Source organism: Miscanthus floridulus, chromosome 7 (genome assembly GCF_019320115.1).
Source record: "Miscanthus floridulus cultivar M001 chromosome 7, ASM1932011v1, whole genome shotgun sequence".
In the NCBI taxonomy this organism is placed as follows: Eukaryota; Viridiplantae; Streptophyta; class Magnoliopsida; order Poales; family Poaceae; genus Miscanthus; species Miscanthus floridulus.
The window spans coordinates 78,910,490-78,924,138 of NC_089586.1; the positions used below are offsets into that span (position 1 = coordinate 78,910,490).

Below are 13,649 nucleotides of genomic sequence, written 5' to 3' on the forward strand. Positions count from 1 at the left end.
CCACCATTGCATACTACATTTCTTGTCTCCCAAATAAGCTAAAGTAGTGGTCTTTTGCTTATACGATGGACCATCTAAGAAACCAAATAACCACTGCTTGATACAAACCAAGTACTTTTTATTCAGTCTGAGGCCAAAAACACCTTTTCATGTGTCACGCCAAACCTCAGATACATACTGGCATGTTAAAGTAGCGTCTCCACAGTTTCTTCCCTGCCGCACAAGGTCACACATGAGACTACGGCCACAAGGCCACAGCGCATCCGATGCTGAAAAAAAACCCCTGTAGGTGCCACCTCATCTGGATGCCAAAAAAACATACGTAGCCACAGCGTCGGCATCGAGGCTTGGAGTGTGTGTGGGACCCGAGTGTGGTCAGACCATCTGCTCTCTTTCCGTCGTGAGAACTGATGGCCACTTTAAATTACACTTGCGGCGGGCTACCTGTCATATTAGATATTCGACGCTAATTAGAAAAACTAAATATAAGCTAATTAAAAATTAATTACACCGATGGAGACTAATTGGAGATATAAATCTATTAAGCCTAATTAATTCACTGTTAGTATATATTTATTGTAGCACCACATTATTAAATTATAAACTAATTAGACTTAATAGATTCGTCTCGCAAATTAGTCGTTATCTATATAATTAGTTTTGTAATTAGTCTATATTTAATATTCTAAATTAGTATCAAACATCTGATGTGAAACAGAGACTAAAGTTTAGGAGAGGTATCCAAACCCCTGACATCATCGAGGAATGAAGACAACCCGAATCATGTGTTTTTTGTTTGAGCATCGGTATCTACAGCGTTTCACCTCGGTGCTTCGCTACCTTTTCTCTTTCCAGCATCGGTTAAAAGGCACGTTGTGGGTAGTCTGAGACGTTGTATGTTTCGATACTTGAGTTGAGTGTCTGTTGGCAAGCAGTTCTAAGCCATATTCTTCATAACATTACCTTTATGTTTTGGGAGGTGCAGTGCCTGAACACACCAAAGTCATTTTCCACTTTTAGAGGTACCATTTTGATCCATGTCTTCTCCTCTTCCATCGTTTTATAAATTCATTTGAACTTATCTTGTTAGAAACCGTACTATCAAGGGGATTGAAATCAAACTTCTTGCAGGTGTCTAAGTGCGCAAAGGGATATAACTTAAACATAGAAACGATAGAAAAATTCCCAGATATTTCCCAAATATGTGCTGATTGGTCGGGGTTACAAATTCGGTCCTGTATCAGAAATTACAGAATTTAAGGGGAAATTTCCTGTTAGGGGTCCTCATGTTGGAATTATTTACTGTGCACTGACGAGCACTAATAGACAGTTCGTCGGTGCATTCTAGAGAACTTATACTCTGAAAATCTCTTGAGGTCTAGATGGGTAGTCCGTCTGACACCATTGGACAGTCCATCGAATCTCACACTCTGTTTTTCAGTATGAGCATAGTCACCTTGATGGACAGTCCATCCGTCATCAACTACAACTATTTATAGCTACATCGACCTCAATTTCAAAATTACCGTGATTGGCTATGTTGGTATCAACAATTAAGGGCGATGCCTATAACAGAACCATCTGCAAAAAGTCTAGTCAAAGCATCCATGTTGTCACTGTTTCCTATGATACTCCCATTATGACTGCGAGAGGGAACGGAGGAGAGATAGGGGACAACATTAGAAGACGACGTAGGCATGCCCTAGGTGCCGGATCATCCATTAGAGACATAGTTGTTGATGGCGAAGAGAAGGCGAAGACGTGGAACCACAATAAAATTCAGTTGTAATCATTCGCTTTGCTCTCGCTATGACTGAGGAAATGTTACAAGTGGTTAGAGATAATTGGAGATGTACAAACTCGAGAGACATAGAATCCTAGAGATAGAATAAGATTAAGCCTAGTACAACTTATTCTATACTCTTCTTCCTCACATGTACTTCTATATGAACCCTGAGGGTTGCAATAAAAAACATATATCATTATATTTTCCTCCATACTCACCCTTTTCTTTTTTCGATATAATAAACCGGATGTGTAACCAACCTACAGTAAATCTAGATTATGGCTTATCTGAATGGGCTGCAAGTCTGAAAGTGCAACACTCTGCTCATGCAGATATCTCAGTGCTGACCACCTCCCTGCTGCAAACTGACCAACCCAAAGTACTTGCCGGAGGGTCCCTTGGCTATTAGGGACACGTGCGTGCCCTTCTCCACGACGACTCCTCCCTCAAGCACCGCGATCACAGCACAGTTCTGGATGGTGCTGAGCCTGTGCGCCACCACCACACTTGTCCGGCCAGCCATCACCCTGTCCAGCGCCTCCTGCACCGCCTTCTCCGACGCGCTGTCCAGCGCGCTCGTAGCTTCGTCCAGCAGCAGGATGGCCGGGTTTACCTTACTGATGAAGTCGTGCGCATTGGCGGACCTCGCCGCGTCCTCCACCTCCGCCTCGCTCCCCGTCTCCGCGCCATACATGATGTTCTCTCTGATCGTGCCGGAGAACAGCGTCGGCGCTTGGCTGACGAGCCCGATGTGGCGTCGCAGGGCTCGGAGGTTGTATGTCCTGATGTCTCTGCCATCGATCTTCACCACCCCTCTGAGCGGGTCATAGAACAGCTCCTCAATCTGAGCCAGCGGATTCTCATTCAGCTGTGCCGGTGTGCAAAGCAAGCACGCTTAGACAACGATGCCCAATCTTTATAAGCCCAATGATTGTCGATTTGCCAGAACCACTGTGTCCGACCAGCGCAGTTGACTTGCCCGGGATGATGTCCAAGGAGAATCCTTTGAAGATGATCACGTCCGGCCTCGACGGGTACGCGCAATCAACCCCTACAATCTGCACCTCACCCGTGAGCTTCTCCGGCTTGCACCCCTGTGGATCGTCAGGTTGAATCTTTGTTTCGCGGTCCAGAATAGCGAACAAGGAAGCCACCGAGTCGCTTCCCTTGGCGAGGTCGGTCGTCATGCTGCACGCGTCGGCGATGACACGGCCTGTGGTGACGAGGATCATAGTGGTCTGGAACACTGCTTCGGCGGTGATGCGCCGCTCGGACATGAGCCTGGCGCCGTACCAGAAGTTGATGGCTCAGGAGAAGATCATCAGGCTCACGCCTCACGGAGGTGCCGATGCCGAGACCCGCGAACCACGATCGCCGGCGTCGCTGTAGGAGTCGATCTTGGGCACCCGCCGTACCATTTCGAGCACCCTCTCCGCCGCCGCGGTCGCCTCCGAGAAGCACTTGATGTTGGACAGCGCAGACCCCAGCGACCTGGTAGGCTGGTACACGTGAAATAATCGATCTGCAGCAGCAGGTAGCTTTTTATAGGGGAGCAGAACAAGAACAAGAACGTACACGCCGCCGATGATGATGAGGGATGAGACGATGAAGACGGTGCCGCCCTGGTAGCCGTGGTACATGACGAGGCGGCTGCCGTAGCAGACGTTGAAGGCGTAGATGGCGAAGGTGTTGCCGTTGCTGCCGAGCGCCGCGATGCCCTTGGCGAGCCCCTGCCTGAGGCCGAGGCGCGCCGACTCCTGGAGCGCGGCGGAGAAGCGGGCCATGGTGCTGGCCTCCGCGACGAACGAGTATGCCGTGCGCACCGACGAGACGGCCTGCTCCGCGACGGCGCCCGGGCGCGCGTACTGCTCCCTGATCCGGCGCGCCAGGCCCGTGACGACGCGGCTGTAGGCGAACCCAGGGACGACGAGCAGCAGCGCGGAGGGGAGGCCCACGAGCGTGAGCCGCCAGAGCACCCCGAACCCCACGGTTGGTCAGTCAAGGATCGCTCGGAAGATTAACTAATAATCAGGATCAGGATTGGAAGTGACTGATGATCGACGGATGACGTGCTCGCCAACTGTACGGTACCGCATTGATCTTGGCGGTGAAGTTGCGGAGGAGGTCGGGGCCGCTAGCCGAGGTCGGTGGCGATGTGGCAGGCGATGAGGAGCCGATGGCGCCTACCGTCAGGCCCAGCGCCATCAGCGCCCAGTCTACCACGTCGGCGTGCATGAACACCGACATGGTCGGGTCGATGGATCGAAGAACCCCTTGCGCGTTCCGGCGTGCTTCGGTCGATCCGAGTACTACGCCGCCGTGCCGGTATATAAATACGACAAGAGGACTGGATATTCGATCAGGCCGAACGCACTGGCAGCTATTGGAGTCATGGGAAACCTGTGGTGCTCACACCAACACGCAAGTGTCTTTAGTCCCGTTGCATTCCTACACGTACAAGGCAAATAAACATGCAAGCAGGCATGAATAAGCCGTGTAGTGTAACAAGCAGCCAGCTGCGTACTCGAGTTGATCCTTTTCTTGTGCTATGCCATAGAAGCGGTCAAACTATTTAATTTAGACATGCTCTTCTAGCAGGCCGATCATAAGAAAAATCTGCCCCACCACAGAAAGCACTGCTAGTTTTCATCACAAGAGAGAGAGAGAGAGGCAGTATCGCAGTACTAGTACCTCGTATTGCTCCTTATTTTTTTTAATCTCTATATACAAATGGGAAGATCAGTATCCTGATCATCGACGACGACAGCTGGCCATTGTTTCTTGTTTCTCCCAAAGCCGCCGTCTACCTCAAGCCTATGCATCCTAACTTCAAAATTCTCGTTTGGCCTTATTTGGCTGAAAATACTGTTGACTGATTTGGTGTGAGAGAAAAATATTGTTCGTTGACTGAAAAAGTACGGCTTATAAACCAAACAAGCTCAAACGAACAGGGCGATTGTCTTGCTGTGCTCAACCTTGTTATAACTACACATTATCAACACGGAATGAATTCCGGAAGGATGATAAAATTCATTATACAAAAGCCCCAGAGGCCGATTACATAGATGCAGCAATTGTCACTGTTTTACAAATACATGTGACACAACCCCCTGGAGATATCCTGGTGTTTCTCACAGGTCAGGAGGAAATTGAAACAGTTGATGAAATCCTTAAACACAGAACAGGAGGCTTAGGCATCAAAATTTCAGAATTAATTATATGCCCTATTTATGCAAATCTACCTATCGAGCTTCAAGCTAAGATATTTGAGCCAACCCCCGAGGGTGCCCGTAAGGTGGTTCTGGCCACTAATATAGCATAGACTTCATTAACCATTGATGGTATAATATGTTATTGATCCAGGCTTTTGTAAGATCAAATCATACAATCCCCGCACTCACTGGCGGAGCCAGGGGGGGCTGGCAGGGGCCATGGCCCCCCCCAATGTTTGACAACAAAAAAAATTAGTAGTATAATTTAATATTTTTTATTTATATTAAGAGGAAGATTATATAAAATTCTTGTCATATATACCTATTAATATCTTCTAGATAATATAATCATACAAAACACAACTAGATAATAAAATATCGCAATGAAAAAGACCGAGCCGGCCCCCCCTAAGTATAATTCCTGACGGCCGGCCCCCCCTGACTATAAATCCTGGCTCCGCCACTGCCCGCACTGGAATGGAATCTCTACTTATTAATCCTATCTCAAAAGCTTCAGCAAACCAGAGGGCAGGAAGATCTGGACGCACTGGACCCGGAAAATGCTTCCGTCTATACACGAGTTATAACTACATGCACGACCTAGAAGATAATACTGTTCCGGAGATCCAACGAACCAATCTTGCGAATGTTGTGCTTACACTCAAGAGTCTTGGTATTCATGACTTGGTTAATTTTGACTTCATGGATCCACCTCCATCAGAAGCCCTATTAAAGGCTCTGGAACAACTTTTTGCTCTCAGTGCACTCAACAGTCGTGGAGAGTTGACAAAGACTGGAAGAAGAATGGCAGAATTTCCACTGGATCCTATGTTGTCGAAGATGATTGTTGCTTCAGAGAAATACAAGTGTCCTGACGAGATCATCTCCATTGCATCCATGTTGTCAATTGGCAATTCTATATTTTATCGTCCGAAGGACAAACAAGTTCATGCAGATAATGCAAGGCTGAACTTCCACACTGGCAATGTTGGGGACCATATAGCACTACTCAATGTATGATTCCCTGCCTGTTTACTTTTGTAAGCACACACACACGCACACACCTTTTATATGGTCAGTGCTAACTTATTCTTGCAGGTGTATAATTCCTGGAAAGAAACAGACTATTCAACTCAATGGTGTTACGAAAACTATATACAGGTATTTACTTGCTCGTACTTATTATCCTCAGGGTTAATTTCTTGGCCTGAAAAAGCTCTTGTTATCTGATCAGCCAGTAAACGTCCTCTTTTATTATTATTATTTTTTCATATTTTCTCAGAAGGTATATTTGTACATAAGAAATGGAAAATGGTGGGGATGACTTAGATATTGTAAATAAAGTATTGATGAAATAGGATGGAGACCTCACCTGCTGTTAGCGCATTATTGAAATTTGATTGTTGGTCCCTTGAGAAAAACTTGCTTTTAATGTTTGCTATACCCAAAAAATCTTGTGACCACTGGTTAGTTAATGGTTTTTGTTTCCTTGACCTCAACAGTACGTGCTGCTTATATTCTCTGCTTATGGGCTCAACTTTCACTAGGCTGTCTTGTAACATTCTTGCGAATTTCAACTATATTTGTCTGAATACCCTCTTCCCAATACACATCATGGGTCATGAACATTGAATTACCGTGAAAAGAAATATTTGTTAGTCATGTAGGAGTATTATATTCCAAAACCTTGATTCCCAAAAACCTAATGTGAAATTCTTTAAAAGTGTGAGTGGAATCAAAATTCTATAATATCTAATTAGATATGAGTGGAATCAGCAAACAGCTGCATACTATCTTATTGTGTCTTCGGTTCATTAGCTACGCTAATGTTCATCAAAAAGATCTCGCTACTGCTAGAAGATGTGAATTTGAGACAATTCCATTAGAGTGCTTTAGAGTGGGGTTACACATATAAAGTTTTCTTGGTGTTTCAACGCTGCCGAGAGGTTCAAGATCCATGACGCATGTGGCAGAACCTCCTAAATTATAGGGCCCACATGCAACTGTCATTGTCCAATGACCTCTAACGACTATGCATATGTTTCTGGTAACTTAAGAAGACTGTCGGGTGTCCACGGAGAACCCCGAATCATCCACGATTTCCGAGCAGGATCCCATTACAGAGTCATTGCAGTATTACAATATTTATTCAAATATCTACATCAGAGTAAAATAGCGGAAGTCTTACAATAATTTAGTTTACAAAATAGTAGTTTTAAATCTTACAAACGAAGTTTGATAATTATTACAAACCATAGTAGTGGAGTGGCATTAGTAACATAATACAAAGCACACAATATAAGTACCCTGCCCAAGAGTCACACATTCACTTAACATCATCGATCTGAACAACAGTCATGCAACACGGTCCAAAGCAGACCTGCTCATGAGGCTCACCTGCAACAAGGGTTAACGAACCCTGAGTACAAAAGTACTCAACAAGACTTAATCGAAATAAAAACTGATAAGACTCAGGAATGCAGGCTCAGGGATTCAAGGTATGTCTTTAACAATAAACAAAGTTCTTTTGCGTAAAAGCTTTCTAACAAGATTCTTTATATCAACATTTTTATCTTCAAAAAGATCATATACAAAGCTGACATGATCCGTAATGAGATCATGAAACTTCATATCCAACACTTTCTCAAACCTTACACAAGTTCCAGTTATTAAACTACGATGATGAACAGTGAGTTGAGTCTCCATAACCGAGGAGCAACGACGATTCGAACCGATTAATACCCAGCTGGGGATTCTAGACCACACGACATATGCAGGTCCCTGACCTACATATACCAACCTACCCTCAGGTCCTCTAAAACAAGAACGGGTCCGCGCCACCCGAGAATACAGTACTCCACCAATCTAGCCCATTGCCACGTGGGTACACGCTATTCCCACCATCTCTCCACTCCTAGTGCGCGAGTAGCCATTCTCGTAATAGAATCGCCAAGTTAAGGCTTACCGGAGTATGTGGTTAGTACTACAAAGTCTCACCTCATGCAATTCAACAACGGATGGACCTTAATTGACACAGGCGGAAAGAACCCGCTCACAAGACCTCCATGTCTTGTGGCTCCCATACACCGAGTCCGCCCGGTCTAGATTTATTACTTCACATGCTCATATCTCATGATAACATAAGTAACCAAACATAACCAAAGATCCATTTAAAACTCGCAGGTGACAGGTAATCACCAGGCTAAGCATGACTAAGCATAACTAGGCATTTATGAATTAAAACTGGTAACAAGGTATATATGAAAAAACAAGGTTGGTAATGCACCAATTAGGTTTCCACTTGACTCCTAATCACTTAATGCAGTATATAAAAGCAAAAGCGATAAAAATTTGTAAAACACAAGGTAGGTTTAAATGCATCCAGGGCTTGCCTTCATTCACGGAAAAGTCAGGTTCCGGAGACGTTCTACAAGTATCAAACCCGATCTCAACAGACGGATTAACCTCCTCCACAACTTGATTAACTACCACGTGCTCACCTTTGTTCACTACACGTAGTAACAATGCCATGTTTAACATGATGCGGGATACAAAACATGATGCTTGATGATAGATACAAAAATTAATAACTTGAATATAACTTTCCTTCGTGGTACAGTTACAAATAATTATCATAAAACATTTTTAGTCGTTCTTCTAACAAGTCAAAGGTTCACTTATCATACATGCTTACCAACTAAAGCCTCATCATAAAAATACATGTATAAACAATATACAAGGAAATGTATAACTTTTACTTTTTACCCAAGAGGTTGCATCTAAGAAGCAATCAAGTTTATTAACATGCATTTACTAATGAAATTCTTAATTAAGACATTTAGAATTATTAACTAAAGGGTGAACATAAGCATATCAAGAAAGTAATCACTTGGCCATGACACAGCAGGGGTGGGGTGTTTCATGATCTATAATCAACTCCAAAAACCATTCAGGACATCTCATGATTTATGTTTATCATTTTAACAATTAGTAACTAATAATTAAGGCATATAAATAAGAGTATAATTAAACATCATCAAATTAATCCCAAACTTTTTGTGGATGCAGGCTTTAACAATAAACAGATACAATAAAAGTTTCATGGTCACTGGATATTTATTTTGACCTATAAAAATCACACAACAAGCATTTATTAATTAAAAGAGCTAATTTTTAAGCATCCAAAAACTGTTGATTTTCATGGTTTCATATTTTTCCTACATAGAGGACATCATGAAGAGGCTACACAAAAAGTTTCATGATTTTAGCGTGCACCAATAAATAGTAATCAAATTCACAAGTTTTAGCTGAAAATAGAAAAAGAAAAAGAAAAACCCTGTAGTGAACTATTCACCTGAGTCACGCTCTTCGCATTTAGGCCCCTGTATTAGTTCTTATTGCTGCGCGAAGCCCCTGTCGCGATTTTGAAGAACAGAGGGGTGGTCGAGCGACGGGGTGGCGAGGCGAGCCTGAGGGTGGCTGCAGCTCGGCCGGTAGCGGCCTGTGACGGCCTGGCCACGCGAGCCCGCGGCTCGGCGGCGGAGCGGCTGGTCGCAGCGTGAACGGCGGCGGTGGAATGGCTACTGCAGCCTTAGAAAGGTGAAAATAGGGTTTGTAGGAGATCAAGCACGCTCACCACGACATGATTGATCAACTGACAGAAGCGATGATGTGATGGAGCTTGGCGCAGGCGATGACGACGGCCATGGCGGCTCGGCCGCAGCGAAATCCCGGCGCACGGGCGATTCCGACAGGTAGCAGTAGCGCATATGGACGAGGGAGCAGCGCAAGGAGCAAGCGAAGCTAAGGGAGAGAGGAATTGGCTTGAGACTGCTCGGTTGAGGCCAATTTCCGACGAGCAGAAGATGACTGACGGCGGCGCTGCGAGGAAGAACCAGAAAAGGCAGTGGCTGCGTCGGCCGGTTCTGGTGCCTTAAGAAGAGAAGAAGCATCCAACTTGGCCAGGAGCAGCTCGGGCTGGCCAATGAACTGCCTGCACGGCTCAGCTCGAGAAGACGCCGAGAGGACACGGCGACGGTGATGAACAGAGAGGGAAGAAGAGAAGGAGCTCTCGTCAGGTTGCTGTAGCAAAGAGCAGATTTTATTTTTCTCAAATTACTCCAAAACTGTTCAGCATCTCATTTTGCTCCTTAAAGCAAACTTGTTTACCTTGATGAGCTCTTCAACTTTGCTTTAAGGATCAACCTCAAATTCTTTATGGTTTAAAAATTGTAGAATTCCGACGAAATGTATATATTGAAAATTGAATTTATAGAGTTTCCAAAAACAGTTATTTAGTCATTTTTGGTGGTTAAATATAACTCAATTTCAGTCAACCAATATCACTATATCATAAAACAAGGTTCACACCAAGCATTGCAACAAAAATTATTAAACCTTTATTTGTAAAAAATTGATTTATTAATTCCCCAGAAATTGGACTTTAAATCAAATCTTTTAGATATAAACATGAAATGCATTCATGAGTTGATGCATGATGATTATGCATAATGATGACATGATCACCTTCTTAAATTACTTTTTAACATCTGGAATGTTACAACGCACTGGATACGCTGTTCAATTACTACTGCATCTACTGTTACGCTATAGTATTTCTATGGGCTTCTTCACAACACTAACACACTAACACTCATCAGCATTCTGGTTTTTATAGCGCTTTAGATGCTTGTGCCTGTAGTTGTAGCTGTAATGTTCTAATACCTAAGTTATGTATTTGAACTTTTATAATCTTGGTTAGTGTACATAGCATCCACTGGAGTACATATCAAAGGACATTTATTGTTTTTAGCAATCAGCCTTGTAATAGAATTCATCTTTACATATTAGTTAAAAATTATCTGTTGATCCTTGATTCTGCAAATTTATGTGGTAAAATTATCATTGGATAATTCAGGTGCGCAGCATGAAGAGGGCAAGAGATATTCGGGATCAACTAGAGGGGCTTATGGAAAGAGTTGAGATTGAGATTTGCTCAAATGCCAGTGATTTAGATGCTATAAAAAAGCTATAACATCAGGTATGAGCCTTTTGGGTATTCTTCAGTGCTTTTCTAACAATGATGTAATTGCTTCGTGTGTGCTGTAGGTTTCTTCCATCATTCTGCACGGTTGCAGAGGGATGGTACATATAAGACTGTCAAGAACCCTCAGACCGTACATATCCATCCTAGTTCAGGATTAGCGGAGGCAAGTTCATTTGATTGTAGCGTACACAAAAACTAACGGCCGGGAGCGGAACTCTTGTATTATAAACTCTTTCTTCTAATACAATGATATGCACACTCATGCGTATTCGAGAAAAAAAGTTCATTTGATTGTACATCGTCTCATTTTCATAGCATTCATAATTCTACCTTTTCTTCTGTGACTTTTAGTTAGTGTTAAGTGCTTATATATGCTATATGCAGATACGTCCGCGGTGGGTAGTATACCACGAATTATTTCTCACAACAAAAGAGTTTATGCGCCAGGTATGCCCTGTTATTCAAAATCTCATTAAGACCTGTAGGAGAATTTGTTGTATATCGATGTGACAATTGACATACTGTTTATCTTTTGGAGTCATCAATCTACGCCTTCAGAATGATGCATTGTTGTTGAAGCACCTTGATAAGTTTTACAATAAGGTGGATGTACCATGGGTACAGTTAGTTTGGTTCAAATATTACTCCCACAAGGTGACGCATACTGCTCGTGAAGTTGGCTCCTTCTGGTGGAAGGATGTGCTAAGACTAAGCTCGTTGTACTGCACTGTAGCCTGCTGCACAGTTGGTGATGGCTCCACAACTTGTTTTTGGGATGATCAGTGGTCTGGTCCTATACTAAAACATGTTTACCCAAGAATTGCCTCCTACTCAAGATCAGAAAGCATATCAGTCTTTGATGTAATGCAAAGTGAAGACCTTGATACATTGTTTTTTCTACCATTGTCGCAGCAGGCCTTGGAGGAACTTGAGCAGTTATAGAATCACTTATAGGACATACCCTATGACGAGCATTCTCAGGATCATTGGACTCCAACATGGGGGAACTCCTACACTTCAAAAATGTTTTACTCTTATATTTTTGGGACAGTGGAGGCACACCCAATTTTCAAGGAGGTATGGAAGTCAGGTTGCACCCCGAGGATCAAATTCTTTGCTTGGCTTGTCCTGGTAGATCGGCTCAATACCAAGACAATGTTAACAAGAAGGCACCTCCACGTTCATGATGATGATTTTTGTGTCATGTGTGAGACAAGCGAAGAAGAAACCATCGAGCATCTCTTTTTCACATGCCCTTTTGCAAAGCCAATGTTGGGCCTCAATCAACTTTGTCTGGGATCACTCAATCAACCTACAGGATCGGTTCATTCAAGCTAGACAGTCCCATGGACACAGTTTCTTTACTGAAGCTTCATTGATTGCTGCATGGGAAATTTGGAAAATACGCAATGACAAGGTGTTTGAAAGAAGGGAGCCGTGTCAAGCCAGATGGCTTTGTAATTTCAAAAATAAAAAAATCAATGTTTTCTCCGGTCTGTTAGATTCAAGGCTGACCTTAGGTCGGCTTTTTGCTTTTGGTTAGATGATCTCAGTTAATTCCTTTTGTAAGTATCTTGGAGTCCTTTAATTTTATAAAAAGTTCTTTGACATTGTGGGGATCTCCCCCACAGTTTTTGCTGTTAAAAAAGACAATTGACATACTGTAGCACTACAGGTGACGGAACTGAAGCCTAAATGGCTGGTAGAGATAGCACCACATTATTACCAACTAAAGGACGTGGAAGACTGTAAGTCTTGATTGTGATGCCATTAATCGCTCAACCTAGTTTTTGTTGTATGAACTATGGCTTAAATGCCTCTTCCTTTCTCCTCCACAGCTGGAACAAAGAAGCTACCAAAGGGCCAAGGACGAGCTGCATTGTAGCTAGGACCCATGGATGTTTTGCGTTGGACTCAGCCTAGGACCATCAGGCTCTGAGTGAAGATGTATATAACTCATACTGCAAACAGGATAGATGATGTCACTATTCATTGTCCTGCTTAGGTTTCAGAGTAGCTAATTGTTCATGTAAATTATGACATGAAGACATCATGTGAACCGCTATAATTGTCATACTAGAGGGAGCGCTGGCATACGGCGTTTGGGGTTGCTAGCCGCCATGATGGACGATCGTCAGCATCCTGCTGCTGTTAGGACTATTGTCTATCTGCCTTGCCTCGCCAGCCTCTTGGGTAAGGGAGTAGGGTGGACAAGGGCTTATCCTGGCAAGGATAAATTTAGGATGAATATCGGATTTTTCCTAGAATATGGGATTATGCAAAAACATAAGTTGTGAATCTTTCTATAAATGGGCTGGTCATGTTGGGAAAAATGGATGGGCGTCGCTACCCCTGTGCAGCCTACCCCCATCTGCCTTTGCCTTGACCCCGCTTTCGCTCTGCCCCATACGTGCACTTACCTGCTGGTCGCCCCTGACCCTCCTCTGTCTCCGCGTGGGCAACACGAGCCATGACGCAGCTGAGGACGAGCACGCCCTGACTGTAGCACCACCGTTTGCTGGCCTCCAGCGGCCCGTTTGAAAGTAGATTTGAAACATGAAAAACATTTGAATGCAACATGAAAAACATTTGAAAGCAACAACGC

At 43.7% G+C, this 13,649-nt stretch overlaps 2 protein-coding genes and 1 pseudogene across 3 annotated transcripts; 1 reads left to right on the forward strand and 2 right to left on the reverse strand.

Annotated features, from left to right (window-relative positions):
* Positions 1 to 1,778: 1,778 nt before the first annotated feature.
* On the reverse strand, positions 1,779 to 3,063 carry LOC136465700 (putative multidrug resistance protein). Its single transcript, XM_066464333.1, has 2 exons — positions 2,766 to 3,063; positions 1,779 to 2,680 (listed from the first exon to the last, which is right to left on the reverse strand). The coding sequence occupies exons 1-2, from the start codon at positions 3,061 to 3,063 to the stop codon at positions 2,124 to 2,126; spliced, it is 855 nt and encodes a 284-aa protein (XP_066320430.1). The 3' UTR covers positions 1,779 to 2,123.
* LOC136467131 (putative multidrug resistance protein) lies at positions 2,527 to 4,071 on the reverse strand. Of its 2 annotated transcripts, XM_066465685.1 has the most exons (3): positions 3,878 to 4,071; positions 3,362 to 3,691; positions 2,527 to 3,277 (listed from the first exon to the last, which is right to left on the reverse strand). In XM_066465685.1, exons 1-3 carry the CDS (start codon positions 3,880 to 3,882, stop codon positions 3,121 to 3,123), a joined length of 492 nt encoding a protein of 163 aa, XP_066321782.1. In that variant the 5' UTR covers positions 3,883 to 4,071; the 3' UTR covers positions 2,527 to 3,120. The 2 variants fall into 2 exon arrangements, with proteins under 2 accessions (XP_066321782.1, XP_066321781.1); XM_066465684.1 differs by having other exon boundaries at positions 2,527 to 3,691.
* A 1,404-nt stretch (positions 4,072 to 5,475) lies between these two features.
* LOC136463539 (pre-mRNA-splicing factor ATP-dependent RNA helicase DEAH1-like) lies at positions 5,476 to 12,929 on the forward strand (annotated as a pseudogene).
* The last annotated feature ends 720 nt before the right edge of the window (positions 12,930 to 13,649 follow it).